This window comes from Cervus elaphus, chromosome 8 (genome assembly GCF_910594005.1).
Source record: "Cervus elaphus chromosome 8, mCerEla1.1, whole genome shotgun sequence".
Lineage (NCBI taxonomy): Eukaryota > Metazoa > Chordata > Mammalia > Artiodactyla > Cervidae > Cervus > Cervus elaphus.
The window spans coordinates 44,959,782-44,975,950 of record NC_057822.1 but is presented as its reverse complement, the minus strand read 5'-3'; the positions used below and the strand labels follow the sequence as shown (position 1 = coordinate 44,975,950).

General features: G+C 40.2%; 1 protein-coding gene across 2 annotated transcripts in view; it reads left to right on the top strand.

The window, feature by feature from the left end:
• The window catches only part of LOC122698817 (aldehyde oxidase 1), a 70,227-nt gene that overhangs the window by 11,824 nt on the left and 42,234 nt on the right, over nucleotides 1-16,169 (top strand). For both annotated transcript variants that reach the window (XM_043910441.1, XM_043910442.1), the window contains exons 4-16: nucleotides 672-780; nucleotides 2,364-2,490; nucleotides 4,669-4,730; nucleotides 5,712-5,801; nucleotides 6,426-6,506; nucleotides 7,065-7,209; nucleotides 7,913-8,005; nucleotides 9,081-9,232; nucleotides 9,437-9,530; nucleotides 11,211-11,320; nucleotides 12,287-12,471; nucleotides 13,795-13,957; nucleotides 16,010-16,102. In XM_043910441.1, the coding sequence (XP_043766376.1) occupies nucleotides 672-780; nucleotides 2,364-2,490; nucleotides 4,669-4,730; nucleotides 5,712-5,801; nucleotides 6,426-6,506; nucleotides 7,065-7,209; nucleotides 7,913-8,005; nucleotides 9,081-9,232; nucleotides 9,437-9,530; nucleotides 11,211-11,320; nucleotides 12,287-12,471; nucleotides 13,795-13,957; nucleotides 16,010-16,102 (1,504 nt within the window). The remainder of the gene's footprint in view (nucleotides 1-671; nucleotides 781-2,363; nucleotides 2,491-4,668; nucleotides 4,731-5,711; nucleotides 5,802-6,425; nucleotides 6,507-7,064; nucleotides 7,210-7,912; nucleotides 8,006-9,080; nucleotides 9,233-9,436; nucleotides 9,531-11,210; nucleotides 11,321-12,286; nucleotides 12,472-13,794; nucleotides 13,958-16,009; nucleotides 16,103-16,169) is intronic.

Here is a 16,169-nt window from a genome sequence, read left to right as displayed (position 1 = left end):
TTTTCAGCAGTCTATGAATCCATTTTCCCAAACCTTTGCATTCTTAGCGCATTACAATTTTTAAAAATCTTTGTCATTTTCTTTGATAAAAATGATTTCTCATTGCTTAATTTGAAACTCTCTTGATTGTTATTGAGGTTGAACATTTGTTTCACGTATTTGTTGGCCATCTGTAATTTTGTTTGGTAAAATGAGAACATTTTAGGAGTCTTTTTGAGTTAGACATTTTCTAGCCGTAGATTTGTGGGACTGAGGAGTTTTGAGTTCCACACTCTGTTTCTTCTCTGAGGCAAAATATCAAATTAACTTTATTGCCCAAGCAACCCCTGGCCTTGCATTCTTGGAAGATAGAATATGCTCCAAGTGATTGTCACATGTGGCTAGAGAAACGAATGTCAGCCCCTCCTTCAAGAGAAAAAAAGAAAAAAACAGAGTTAGTGGAAACTATTCTGGAGTTAGAACTGGAAGCCTGATTTGAATCCCATCTGACACTCCAGCTGTGATCCTGAGCAACTCACTCTGACCCTCAGAGTCTTCTTCTACAAAATGGCCATGAACTAAGGGCAAAGTGTCTAGGCCAAACTTGGGATATCTTATAAATCCTGCCTTATTGGAGGAGCTGCTTTCCCACTAGATACAATGTAGTTTGTGCTTCTCTTTTTCATATGAAGACATTATCCAGCCAACGCCTGTCTGACGCCCATCTGTTCTCTGTATGGGGCTGCCGTCACCACAGTAGAAGGCATCGGAAGCACCAGGACCAGGATTCATCCTGTCCAGGTGAGAGAGGGCCTTTTCTTCACGGGGTTTCTGTGCTTCGGAAATCGTTAATCACTCGAGGAGTTTCTGACATTAGCCCTGCTACCTGCTCACAGCCCACAGATGACATTGCGGGGGGGCGGGGCAGGAATGAAACTTGGGACATGTGACTGACTTGTTAGAAAAATACTTTTTAAGACTAGAGAACTCTTTCCTAAAAAGAAAAAAAAAACAAAAAAAACTTGACATCACTGGGTTGTTTTCTATATTCTAGTTAAATGAGACCTGCCCATTTTATATCTTCCAAACTTATATAGAAAAGAGAGCCATCTATGCATTGGGGGATAAAATCTTGTTATTTTTTTTCTATAAAGGGAAGTAACATGATTTTAAAATTGAATGAAAATCTCAGCTACCAAAAAGATTTGTTGAACTTAGGACTTATTTGGAAGCTATGTAATGGTAGCTGTCAATGAATTGTAAGGCTTTTCTCCTAAGGAGGCTCCTTGTTAGAACTTTGCCTGAAGTGAAAGGACACCTCAGATTCCTGACTCTTTCAATTATTTATATGCTGCCCAGAAAGATGCTGTTGCTACTTGTTTTTGTCTAAGATAATGAGTACCACTTAAGAGGAGACGAGAAAGATAGGCACAGCACAGAAAATGGGCAAGCTTCATATTCTTCAGGCAATCTTGGCTGCGGTTTATTTTCTAGGAAACCCTGTTACCTAGAGGGAGCAGATTCTGCCTGAATGTGCTTGTGAGACTTGGCTGCTCGGAGGCATGAAAACACCCCGTCCTTTAGTGCCCGCTGCCCAGTTCCTGGCAGCAGGGTCGCCAGACAGCGGCTTCCAAAATGGGCTCAAACCGTTGACGTTAGACTCGAAAGAGAACAGGCTGGGGTGGGAGGCAGGGAGATTTGGAAGAAAAATCAAGGCAATCTTTCCTTCTTGATTGTTGTTTGGATTAATGATGGCACTTTGTAAACAAATTCCTGCATGCTAAAGCACTAGGGCTATATGCTCAGTCGCTCGGTCATGTCCAACTCTTTGCAACCCCATGGACTGTAGCCCGCCAGGCTTCTCTGTCCATGGGATTATCCCGGCAAGAATGCTGGAGTGGGTTGCCATTTCCTTCTCCAGTTAGGGCTTTACTGGGCAGATAAAGGCACTCAGGAAATACTTGAAGTTTTTTTCAACTTGAAGATAATTCAGTTATCTGAAGAACTTCCTTTATCTCATAAATTCCCCTTCTGGACTACAGGTTGAAATACTCAGGAATCTTTTAAAAATATGTGTCCTTGACTCACCCCCAGAGATTGTTTGGGGTGCTGCTTGGACCTTGGAGATTTTAAAGCTTTCCCCTGCAATTCTGAAGGCTGAGAACTTTTGAATGAAGCTCAAAAAGCTGGTGAGGATCAGTCATCATGGCTACCCCAGTCCAAGAAAGGGAGAGATAGCAAAGCTGAGAAGGATTTTCTGGGGCCTCTTCTCCAACTTTAATGTGCCTGTGAATCACTCAGGATCTTGTTTGAATGTAGGTTCTGATTCACTAGGTCCGGGGTCGGGCCCAAGATTCTACGTTTTAATGTTTCTGTGCTTGCAGGAGAGGATTGCCAAGTGTCATGGTACACAGTGTGGCTTCTGCACCCCGGGCATGGTGATGTCCATGTACGTGCTACTGAGGAACCATCCGGAGCCCACCCTGAGTCAGCTAAATGATGCTCTTGGCGGTAGGTTATATGTGTGTGTGCTTTAACTTCTAGTTTCTAAGTGATGGTGCTAATACTAGCTGGTAAACACTTACCAAGCGGCACACACTGCATTAAATGCTGAATAAACAGAACTTCATTTACTCTTTACGATAACTTTTTAAGGTAGGCACTATTAGGATCTCCCGTTTCACAGATGGAGAAACTGAGGTTTAGAGAGAGTAATTTACTAAAAATTATACCACCAATAAGTGGAGGAGTTAGTTTGTTCAAATCAGGTTCCAGACAAGACCCACACACTGCACTTGGCTGAGACATTTCTCAAGTCTCTCTTAATCTATATGGGTCTCCTCCTTGCTTATTGTTTGCTTATTTTAATAATAATTACAACACCAGTTTATTCATTTACCCTCCAAGGAATTCAGTTATCTCCAGTTCTCTCCTACTGGGGTGAGTGCTCTCAGAGGTGCTAGCAGAGGGCTCCTAATGAATGCAACATGAAATCAAAGAAACTGACATCTTCTGGTGATGCTTATTTCAAAGAACTGCCTTTATTTGGAGCTAGTTTATCAAATTCAGGAACTCAATGTGTGTGTGGAGCTGGTGCTGGGTCTTAGAGGAGTCTTCATTATCAAGATTCTGAACAATTCCGGGAAGCCTGGCATACTGCAGTCCATGGGGTCGCAAAGAGTCAGACATGACTGAGCAACTGAACTGACTGAACAATTCTAAAGAATAAGAGCCTTCCAAATGCTATTTCAGGTGATATCCTCCATGGCTGTCTGTCTCCTGTCTCCCAGGGACTTTATTTCTCTGCTGTATTTCATGGGCCTAAAGCTCATGTGCTAATTCCTCTGCTGAAGTGTTTCAGGGAAGACAAGACTAAACGGAAGTAAAAACGGGAGATGGTGCATAAGACACAGACTGGACTTATTTGGCCTTTGGTCTTTGGCCTTATTTCCCTTAGGTATTATTATGCCTTTGATCTCATGGCCATTTATGATGTAAACAAGTGACAAGAGGTTCTCAAGTTTTAGGGTACTTGTGACTTACACGGCAATTTGTTAAGAATGAAGATTCCCGGGATCCAGCCCCAGAGAGGTTGCTTCAGTGGCTTTGATTTTTGAATCGATGACAGATGTAGGGGTTGGAGGAGAACTTGGGAAATGGACCACTGTAGAGAAACGCTGGCCTAATGATTTATTGTAAATAAATTGTGTACCCATTGCTTCTAAAGCTTAAAAATTGCCTTTGCTTCTATATAATACCCTTGATGTTTTTATCAACTGAAGCTTAGCTCTCTCTTTTTAAAAAAAATATCAAAATTTAGCTTTTTTACATTGTCTTTTACTGATATTGAAAACCAAAATTTTTAATTGAAGTATAGTCAATTTACAGTATTGTGTTAGTCTCAGGTGTATAGCATAGTGAGTGAGTATTTTTGCAGAGTATATTCTCTCATAGGTTATTATAAGAAAATGTTATTCAGTAAGTCTTTATTGCTTCTGTATTTTATATAAATATTATTGTTTGTCTTTGTTAATCCCATACTTGTAATTTATCCCTCCCACTTCCCTCTCCCTATTGTAATCACAAGTTTGTTTTCTATGTCCATAAGTCTATCTCTGCTTTGTATATACATTCCTTTGTATTATTTTCTATTATTCCACATATAAGTTATATTGTATAGTATTTGTTTTTGACTTATTTCACTAAGCATATTATTCTCTAGGTCCATCCACATTGCTACAAATAGCAGTATTTCATTATTTTTTATGACTCAGTAATAATCCAACACACCCACACACACCACATCTTCTTTTTAACACCACATCTTCTTAATCTAATTATCTATTGATGCCCATGTGGGTTGTGAAAATTAACTTCCAAATATTGCTGTAGACCAAGAGTTTTTGGCTTGAAATCATTGTGTTCTTTGAACAACTATCACAAGCAGAGGATATAATAACTGTTTGCAGAGAGAAAATACAAATAGCTGACTTGTTAGACCCTGCCACAAGACTATCAACCAAATATCCCAAGTTGTTGACAAAAAGAAAACATTTGACTTTGTGGATTTGGTGGACTGAAACGTCAAACAGTGCTTCTTTCTTGGGTGGGGTCCTTATTTCCATCAATCTCTTGGCCACTGTGCCTGTCTCTAGCTTCCTTGATTAACAATACCGGGTTTTTCCCCAGGTAACCTGTGTCGTTGCACTGGATACAGGCCCATAATCGATGCCTGCAAGACTTTCTGTAAAGTGAGTAGAGAGGAACACATTATTGAGTATATTTTTTCCCTGGTGAAATAAAATGGTAGGGGGTAGCAGATGTGATTAGAAGAATAGCCCATTGTTACTAATGCAGGAAGACTTCTTATCTCAAGGTCTGTAATTGCTGTTTGTTACTTGATCTTGGGCAGGGCACCTACCCTGGGTCATTGAGCCTGCCCTGGTAACCACACGATAAGCGCCTGAGCCCGTTGACATTGGCTGTGGGTCGTTGTTCTGAGGGACCTTTCCCGACCTGTGTCTGGATTAGGTACCCCATCCTGGTGCTTCTGGGGCCCTCTGAGCACCCCTGCAGCAGCCTTGGTCATATGGTGGTGTCACTGCCCATTTACTCCTTCGTCTTTTCACCAGAAGGCGATCTGCTCGGTGCTTCAGCAATGTGTCAGTTGAGTAGGCCCCCAATCAACACTTGTTGAATGAACAGATGAATAAACAACCTTGAAATGAGGCACATAAGATGAGCTTTTGAAATTTAAATGATGAAATAGTGCATCATAAGAACAGAGTGATAATAATAATACTTATTATTAATAAAATATTTTACCAACAAATAAATTATTAATACCAAGTTATTGATAAATTGTTAATAATAAATTATTTGTTGTTAATAAAATATTAAGTCAACCATTGTTGTTATGTGCCATATTCTGTTATAAGATCTTTACAGCATGGTGGCTATAGTAATAATACTGTGTTGTGTGCCTGAAAGTTGTGAAGAAAATAGACACATACACACACACAAATTTTAGCTATGTGAGGTGATGGATGTGTTAATTAACCTGGTTGTGATCATCATTTAACAAAGTATACATATAATGTAATGTCAAATAGTCACACTGTACACTTTAAATGTATATAATTTTATTTGTTAATCATAGCTCAATGAAGCTGAAAAAATATTTAGTAGAATCAGCAATAAATTCTTGGTTATTTGTTTTTCTCACCCACTAGACTTCTGGCTGCTGTCAAAGTAAAGAAAATGGAGTTTGCTGTTTGGATCAAGGAATAAATGGATTACCAGAATTTGAGGAAGGAAATGAGGTCAGTGAAACGTAAATTCTTTTTAAGATTTTCCCAGGACAGGAGTAGAGACCAAGTTACTTTTAGGAAGAAAAATGGCTGTGCAAGTTTTTGAGGTGTGTCAGCACGTCCTTTCCCCCATTCTTACTCCATCTCTCTCAAAAAAAAAATCTATCTTAACAACTTCAGCCCTCACTCCAGACGTTGCTCTCAGTCACTTACAACTGTCTGTAGGAGGGAAAACACATTGATCTCATAGTGTCTCTCAGTTTTAAAAAAAAATGTGCTTCAAGTCTTTTCTCTAGTCGAGATGTGAGGGAAAGTGGAAGGGCAGGGAGTGATGAGAGGCGGCAGGGCGTTCAGGGGAGGCTCCGGTTCGCAGTTGTGTCTGGCCTGCTGCCTCCTCTGCTGCGCCCAGGCCCCAGGGAGCATGCGCAGGGCTGGGGGCCCGCCGGCAGGGCGCTCCGTCGCTAGCAGCCGGGTCTGTGTGAGAGCCTTGGCTTAGAGGCCAGGTCCCATGGCTGGTCAGCAGGCTTTTCTGTCTGTCCTTCCTCTGTCTATCTTCATCTGACCTCATTCCACAAAGGATTTAAAGTAGGGAGAGCTGCCTGATGACAACAACTTGTGGTACTTTCTCTTTTTAAGACAAGTCTGAAACTCTTCTCAGAAGAGGAGTTTCTGCCATTGGATCCGACTCAAGAGCTGATATTTCCTCCTGAGTTAATGGTAAGTGAGGCAAAGTTGAACTCATGCCAGAGGAATTCATGGTGAAATGTGAAGAAGGATATTTGCTATGGATCCTCTTGGAAGTTGATTGGCAAGTAGGTAATATCCATCTGCCATTCGCAGTCCAGTCTAAAGAGTGTGGGATCCAGGGAGGAACAGTTGAATGTAATAATCAGCAGATAGTATCTATCACAAAATGTCCTGAAATGACATCACAGCATCTGGAGGTTTAGACATGTTTTCTTCTTCCAGTTTTGCTGAGTTTTGTTCTTCTGTCAAGTGTTTTGATGAAATTAAATATGCAAAGTATTTTTAAACATTGAAATAGGTTCTTTTAAGATGTAAAAGAACCAACAGGAGATATAGTCTCCAGAAGGAGTAAAATATTGTCACATTTTTGTCCCATACTCTAATTCCTAGTAAATAATACTTTTAGGTCACTCTTATTTTATTTTTTAAAGAGATCTCTCTTTCCTTTCCTTGTTCCTATAAAGATAGCAGAAGCCGGTGGAAATGTTATCATGAGATGATCTTGAATCTTTGTTGCTTTTTCAATAGACAATGGCTGAGAAGAAAACACAAAAGACCAGAATTTTTGGTAGTGATAGAATGACATGGATTTCCCCAGTGACCCTGAAGGAACTTCTAGAAGCCAAAGTCAAGTATCCCCAGGCCCCTGTTATCATGGGGAACACCTCTGTGGGTAGGTAGAAACCAGGGACTTCCTAGAAGAAAACTGAGGAAAAAGGCTTCAGGGAGCAAAACCTCATATATGCATGTTCTTGGGAAAAGCAGTCTGAAATAACGTTTTAAATCATCTATGCTTGACTTCCCTCGAGGATTGCTCAAGAGACTTTCACAGCTTGCATTACATAAGTGAATTCCTGTCACTCTAACCGGAGCAGTACACAGAATTGAACCCCAGAGTCCTGCTCTGTAACAAGTCAGCATCAGCTGTCCTGTCTTTCCATGTGGAGTCTGATCTGGGGCTGGGATTTGCAATTACTCTGTTTCCTCTCTTAGTGGTGTCTCAATGGATATAGTAAGGTTTTCTTAAATTGCAGTGACAGCATCTTTCTGTTGTGTCCATTGTAAACTCAGTTTGACTACATGATTCTTGGAGGAGTCTCCCAGAAGTCTTCCCAAGGAGAATTCTGAATATGCCCCAAGAGGACTTGGATGTGTCAGCCAACTTTTAACACTGACAAGTCCAGAGGGCTCCACAAGTTTAGTGAAAATCTGTCTGTCCTTTTTCTGTGTGTGTGATTTAGCAATAAACAGAGCTATAGGAAGATATGTCATTTTTATATGTTCTAAGGACATCAGTTTTAATCACAATTTCAAAAAGTAAAAGACAGTTAGCCCCTCCTTCATCCTCGTTTGCTTGTTTTTTTTCTAATCCTCAGGCCCTGACATGAAATTTAAAGGCATCTTTCACCCAGTTATAATTTCTCCTGATAGAATTGAAGAACTGAGTATTGTAAACTATACAGATAATGGTGAGTCCTCAGGGTCCCTACTTTCTTAGTTAAAATGCATTAATCAGTTTATTTGCTTTGCTCTGTAGACATGCAGAAGAAATCATTCATAATTATAATATACAGAAAGATTCCCCTGTAAGACGATCACATTCTGGAGGAGGCTCAGGGAAGAATCCTCTATGATTAGAGGAGATACTGTCTGAATAGTCAGATTTTCACTGAAGAACTTTTATGTCTGCCATTCAGGGAAATGTAGCAATTATTCAGTGAAGGGTACCATGCTAAGTGCTGGATAAACAATAAAGATGAGTCTTTGCTTTCCAGAAGCACGGTAGATAACCAAAGCAAATTTATGTATTATGCAGCTTCTAAACTGGCTTTTCCATTTCAATAAAGGAAACTGATGTAATGACAATGAGAGGCAGTGAAATGTGAGTTTGAAGTCTGGCTCTGGAGTCCAGTTCCTGGCTATGTCATATATTAACTCAAAGACCTTAGTCGAGATACTTAACTGAACCTCAGTTTGTATGGGGCTGTTACTATTTCAAAGCTTTGTTAGAATTCAAGAAGATTCTGTAAAGTATTCAGCATAGTGCTTGACACAGTGAGTATTCAAAAAATTTAGCCTCCATCACCTCCACCACTATCACCCCCACTCTGTCACCAACACCTTCACCCCCACCATTACAACCACTGTTAACTCCTCCTTTGTGTGTGTTCAGTGGATCAGTGGTATCCAAATGTTTGCGACCCATGGGACTGTAGTCCGCCAGGCTCCTCTATCCATGGGATTTTTTGGGCAAGAATACTGGAGTAGGTTGCCATTTCCTCCTCCAAGGGATCTTCTCAACCCAGGGATCAAACTAGCATCTCCTGCATCTCCGGCATTGGCAGATGGATTCCTTACCACTGTACCACTTGGGAAGCCCACCTCCATTACCAACCACTATTCCTGCCATCCCCACCATGACCACCAGTAAGCAGGGCAACATGTATCCAGCATAAAGATTCCACATCTGCAGTCTAAAATCTAATGGACATTTCCAGGCCAGCAGTGATCACATTGTTTTCTCTGCAAATGATTTCCTTTCAGGGCTGATCTTAGGTGCCGCTGTCAGCCTGGCTCAGGTGAAGGACATCCTGGCTAATGTGACCCAGAAGCTCCCCGAGGAGAAGACACAGATGTACCACGCTCTCCTGAAACATTTGGGAACTCTGGCTGGGCCCCAGATCAGGAATATGGCTGTATGTATTCGATGACAGTAATAGCTAGTGTGTGTCCCTTGAATGACCATTCCTGTCAAATCATTACATTTTCATTCTTTGAGAACAGACAAAAAGAATAGTTTTCCAAAGCTTTGATTCTTGTAATAAGCTTGATTCTTATTTTACCACTTGTGTCTTTGTAATTTCACAACTGGAGTGAGAATAACCCATTATTTTAAAAAGTCTTTAGGGGGCCACATAGTGAGCAGGCATCCAGATTCAGATCTGAATCCCCTCCTGGCTGTGGGCAACTGTACCCTCAACCTGCTGTCAAAAGGTGAGTGACACTGCCTTCCTGGGGATTATTAAATCCTGTTCCTCCTCCCCTTTTGCCTCTCCAGGGTTATAGGAAGTCCAGTTTTGACAATTACCATTCTTTCTAATATTAATAATTCCGTCTCCCGTTCTGGATGCTTGGAAAGTTGGTCAGTCTGGTCCTAATTTTGTATGCACCTAACGTCTTCATCTCCTTCCTTTTGAAGCCTTCTGGTAGATATTTTCCCATGCTGGTCGCCTGGCCAGTGTTGGCTAGTGTCCTGCTGTGATCTGAAGAGTGAAGAGAACTCTAGGCTCATACTTGAGCTGTCATTGATGGAAGCTTGCAAGTCTTTTTTTATTAAACAGTGGTTGAGCTTCATCCTATACTTTTTTGAATTTTGTTTTTTGAAACTAAGTCTAAGATTTTTTCATTTATTTCAATTTAGTCAACAATTATTAGAAAGATTCAATTGGTCCTCTATAAATCTGTATTTTTATTTAAAAATTGACATATTAACTTTCTCTTACCTGCATCATTAAATGCCAACTCTTCATATCATCTAAACCACAAAATTACCTTAATGAAGAAGATGTACATTCTGTACTAGGTTCATCAGTCTATTTTTCTCAATTCCACATAAATGCATTAATATATGATACTTGTTTTTCTCTTTCTGACTTACTTCACTCTGTATAAGAGGCTCTAGGTTCATCTACCTCACTACAGTTGACTCAAGTTTGTTCCTTTTTATGGCGAATAATATTCCATTATATAGATGTACCACAACTTCTTTATCCATTCATCTGTCACTGGACATATATACACTATCATGTGTAAAATAGTTAGTGGGAAGTTGCTAAATAACACAGGGAGACCAGCCTGGTGCTCTGTGATGACCTAGAGGGGTAGGATTGGGGGAGGGGAGGGAAGCTTAGGAGGAAAGGGACATGTATGTAATTATGACTGGTTCGTGTTGTTGTACGGCAGAAACCAAAACAAAATTTTCCACCAATTAAAAAATAAAGTTCTAAAAAAAATGTATATTCAGTTATCAATCTAAATAACATCCTTTAAAAAATCATTTATGGAGAATTAGGTTTTGTGATATAAATATAAACATCAAAAGCTTCTTAGTTTTTATCTCAAAGTCCTATTTCATTATAGCTTTAAATAGTTCCTCCCCCCAATATATTGATTAAAGAACAGAAATTCTTTAGGTGCTAAGAAAAGACAGAAACAATTAAGACTACATCTCACTAGTGTAAAAATTCATTAAAAGCAATTTATTCACTATTGTACTGAGTAGAGTTCTTGATTATACACAATAAATGTTTGTTGAATGACTCAATTAGAATATCAAAATAGATACTAATATCTTCTTTCTTCTCAAAATGAATCATACTCTTCAGGAAGTGACTCCCAATGTCCTTCTCTGCCTGACCTCTGGGCTACTCACCTAGATATTTTTATTTATAGTCAAGCGAAAAAAGCAAAAAATTAAAAATTAAAAAAGATGGGCCCTAGATGGGATGAAGCACTGCAAGACACCATTCCATGGTGAAAGATTTTTTAAACATAGGAAGAACATTTCTTTTCCTGATCAGTTTCCTGTATTTGGTAGAATTATTTCCCAAATTTTGGGAGTTTGATGGTTTAATGAAGAACAGATGCCAAGGAAAGTGTCCTTTCTTTCCACAGAAGGAAAACGACAGATTCCTTTAAATGAGCAGTTTCTTAGAAAGTGCCCAAGTGCCGATCTTAAGCCTGAAGAAATCTTGATCTCAGTGAACATCCCCTATTCAAGGAAGGTGAGACTGTCCTTTTGATTTCTTCATTTTACCTTGAGCCTACAGCTTGTTAATTCCAACATATAAGAGAGTTTTTTTTAAAAAAGGTGTTGAGAGTTTGTAGTGGAGAATATGAGGATTCGCAAATATTTTTCACTTGTGTTAAGTACTCTCCATCATTCCTAGAATCAGGAGACCTTAAAATCTGCTTTTCTCTCCATCCTGTCTCTCTCCCTCCGTACCTCCCCTCATTGAAACCAAGCTCTAAAGTTACCTTCCTACAGATTTTTAAAAATTCTTTGTACTGTGAGGCTTTGTCACAAGTAAGACTTGAAACTATACCTCTACTTATACCTTGAGGTTTTGAAGAAGCTGTAAATTTACAATAGAACTTACTGGTAGGAAGAAGGGCTTTGGAGTCAGACTCAAGAGTAAATCCTAGTTCAGACCTACTGAATCAGTCTGAGCCTTGGATTCTCATCTGTAAATGAGAATGATCGAGCCTGCCTTGGAAGGTGTATGATTTTGCTAGCTAGGGCTGCAAAGAACCACAGCCTCAGTGACTTAACTACACTCACTTCTGGAGGCCAGAAGTCTGATATCAAGGTGGTGGTGGTGGTGTTTTTCTCTGAAGCTTCTCTCCTGGCTAGTTGATAACTATCTGCTCCCTGTCTCTCCACATGGTTTTCCCTCTGTTTGTGTCTATGTCCAAATTTCCTCTTCTTATGAGGACACCACCGTGTTAGATTATCGCCCACCTCAATTATCTCATTTTTAGCTTAATTGCCTCTTTAAAGACCCTAACTCCTAATACAGCCACATCCTGAGGTACTACTGGGAACTAAGACTTCAAGATGCCACTTTTGAGGGGACACGGTTCAGCCTGAGAGTGTGGCAAGGATCCAATGAGGCAACGCATTCAAACTGCCTGGTGCATAGTTGTCCGTCTGTGTGTTTCTACCAGTGCCACTTCACTTTTGCTTTTAGTGGGAGTTTGTGTCAGCCTTCCGACAAGCCCAGCGACAACAGAATGCGCTCGCAATAGTTAATTCGGGAATGAGAGTGTGTTTTGGAAAAGGAGATGGCATCATCAGAGAGTTATCCATTGCATATGGAGGCGTTGGTCCAGCCACCATCCTTGCAAAGAATTCCTGCCAGAAACTCATTGGAAGGTATGGAATCATGTCCTGAGATTCCAGGTAACCAAGGGGCTCTTTCCATGGTGATATGTAATTACAAGAAGAAAACTGCTTACCACCTTTCTGTTTAATGACTTGGAATTCCAACAAGGTTTCATGCTTATTTCCATGTGTCTTAGCAAATCCTGAAGTGTGCACCATATAGTGTGTGTATGTGTGTGTATACCCATCTCCCAATAGTATTGATACAGAGACACAGTAAACAAAATGAGTAAATCTGCATTCTTTATTGTGAGAGAATAATTTACCATTATGAAAGATCAATTATGGGAGTTTGCTTTACAATAACTTGCTAAGTTATTGTATACTTGCATACCTGGCTGTTTATTTCTACAGGTAATAACTTGACTATAGATATAGCCATTTCTTAAGCCTTCACTAGGTATTGACTACCATTTCAGAAGTAATAAACTAATGGTTAAAACCATGATCTTGATTGAGCCACACTGCCTGGGTTAGAATCTCATTTCAACTCCTATAAATTATGTGATCTCAGTCAGCTTATTTAATCTTACAGTACCACAGTTTCCTTATCTGTCAAAGGGGAATAATCATATCTCATGCCTCAAGGCAGTTGAGAGGATTAAGTGGCTGAATACATTGTTGTTGTTCACTAGCTCAGTTGTGTCTGACTCTAGGGCCCCATGGACTGCAGCACGCCAGGTTTCCCTGTCCTTCACTCCCTCCAGATATGAATGCATATATATGAATACATGTCTCCCGGAATGAATACATGTAACGTGCTTAAGTAAGTAAGTGTTAGTCACTCAGTCGTGTCTGACTCTTTGTGACTCCATGGACTGTATAGGCTTCTATGTCCATTGAATTCTCCAGGCAAAGATACTGGAGTAAGTTGCCATTCCTTTCTCCAGGGGATCTTCCCAACCAAGGCATCGAACCCAAGTCTTCTGCACTGCAGGCAGACTCTCTACAGACTGAGCCAGCAGTAAGCCCCATAAAGCAGAATTAAGACAGAACCTAGCATGCAGTCAACATTCTAGGGATATAAGGGGCAGTTACTCCTGGGTCGAGGACTTAACACGAGTTGTCATTTCTTTCTCATGACCATTCCAGGAGGTGAATTCTACCATGATTGCCCTTTTACAGGTGATGAAGTGGTATGCCCAGGTCAGGCACCCTGAGCGTGGTGGACTGTGATTTGAACGTGGGTTGCCTGACTCTGGAGCTTGTACTCTTTTTTTTTTCATTAAACTGTCAATCTTTGTCTTCCCTGTTAGCTGAGCTTGTGGGGTACTGAGTCCTGTTGGGCTAGGAATCCTCTTTTGAACCTCACAGGCCCTGGAATGAAGAGATGCTGGATGCAGCTTGCAGGCTGATTCTGGATGAAGTCTCCCTCCCAGGCTCAGCCCCAGGTGGGAGGGTGGAGTTCAAGAGGACCCTCATCGTCAGCTTCCTGTTCAAGTTCTACCTGGAAGTGTCACAGATTTTGAAGGGGATGGTAAGTGGAACTGACCGCACATTTGCTTTCCCAGGCCTGGGAGCCTCTGAGAATGCCCAAAGTAGAAAAGGCAACAACCCCTGCCAAACAGCTATCAAATAGAGTAGAAAAGACAACCCACATCGGAAACTCACCGGCTTGCAGGGCATATGGCAGGCCATCTGTTGATGGGGTGTGTGTTTGGGGAAAAATTGCAAGTCAAGCACAGAGTTGTGTGGGATCTGATTTAACACCACTCACTTATTTTTCTTATCTGTTGTGTGTCTCGATGGTGTTCAGAGAACTTGTTACTGGTTTGAATATATTTTCCCTCAGAAAAGTGTTTTTTCCACTTGCTGAGGTTTACCTTTGCATGTTTGACTTTCTTCTCTGGGTTCAACTTTGTTTCTCTCACTTGTAAGATGGTGATGGAAGCCTCTCCATAAGGTTACTGAGAAATGGGTTATCATAGGAAAATGCTTCATATGGTCCCTAATACTTCAGAGAACCATGGTGAAGACTGCCTAATAATCATAGTAGTAATCACCCGGGCATTTTTGCACCTGGTCTGCCTTATGACAAACAATTAGAGTTTACAAGACTGTTGACTAGGAAGGACACAACAAAAAAAATATTTATTTCAGAATAAGTTTGCTATACCCAAAGGGAACTTGAACCATGTTGATCACAGTAATACTAAACTACAGCCACCAGACCAAACTAGATCAGAAGCCATGAACAATCCTCATGTAGTATAGAAATTAGTATGTGTGATAAAAAAAAAGTATGTGTGATCATAAAAAAGTATGATCACTTTAAATGAGAGACACGGAGTTCTCTCTTATCATTGCTTCTGCAGCTATCTTCTCATTATACATGAGAAGAACAAAAAACCAGAGCAGTCATATCAAAGTTTTCAGAATAGAAGCTTGAAATCATATATAAGTGGCTTATTGTCACCAGGTTATCCAAAGAGAAAAAATAAAGCCAACTCCTCCAAGTAATAGCAAACTAATATAATTTATTGAATGAATCAAATTATATAAATGACAACTTCCATCTTATAGTCTTTTATATTCAATTCAATTTCCTCTATTAATATTGCTCTACTATTCAAAATAATAGGCTTTGTTGGCTTTAATTTTCTCTTAAAAATTTTATATTATAAAAAGTAGCCATTAGGTTGTACAGATGAACTTACTTGCAAAACAGAAATGGAGATACACAAACTTATGGGTAGAAAGAGGGGAAGGGGAATCGGGTGAACTGGGAGACTGGGGTTGGCCTGTACACACTGCTATGTATGAAATGGATAACTAGTGAGAACCTACACACAGCATAGAAAACTGCTCAGTGCTCTGTGATGACCTATAAGGGAAGGAAAACCAAAAAAGACGAGGTTTCTGCATGTGTATAGCTGATTCACTTTGCTGTACAATAGAAACTAACACAACATTATAAAGAAGTATACTCCAAAAAATTAATTTAAAAAATAGAAAAAAAGAACCATTAGGTGCACTGTTTAAAATCTTGTGTAAAGACCAAATGACCCAGGTTTCCTCCGCTCTAGGAAGTGTTCCTCCTGGGGCCCTAGAAGGCTTCCTGCTAGGAGGCTGTGGCAGAGAGGCAGCCCCAGCATCTCCCCTCCTTCCTGGTTGCCGAGGGGACACAGAACAGAGTTTGATACTCATTAGCAATAATGTACCTTTGCTCTGACCTTTTCCTGGTTTAAGTCCTCTCTTCCTTTCCAGTTATTTACTTAGCTTCTACCTTCCTGCTTTATTGGTTTGTAAGTCCTCAAATCATTTAGGAAGGCATGTGAAAGAATCCTAAGAAACATAGTCAGTGATCTACTATACTCACTTAGCTCTTCATAAAACGTGGTCCTATGCATGGACCTTCCAGAGGTGTGTCCTGGAGGTCAGGGAGAACCCTGCTTGTACTTTCAGGATTCTGAATTAGGCAAATACTTAATAAAGGTTAGACTTCACAGCAGAGCTAAGAACCATGCTAGCCTCTCTCCCAAGACCATTCTGGCATATTTTAAATATCTACAATGGTTCTACTTTTCAGGACCCTGTTCACTATCGTAGCCTTGCAGGCAAGTATGAGAGTGCTTTAGAAGATCTTCATTCCAGACATTACTGGAGTACATTAAAGTACCAGGTTAGTGACTTTTTTCTTTCTTTTTTTTTTTTTAAATTCCAAAGACCCAAGCTAAAGCTTCCTTATA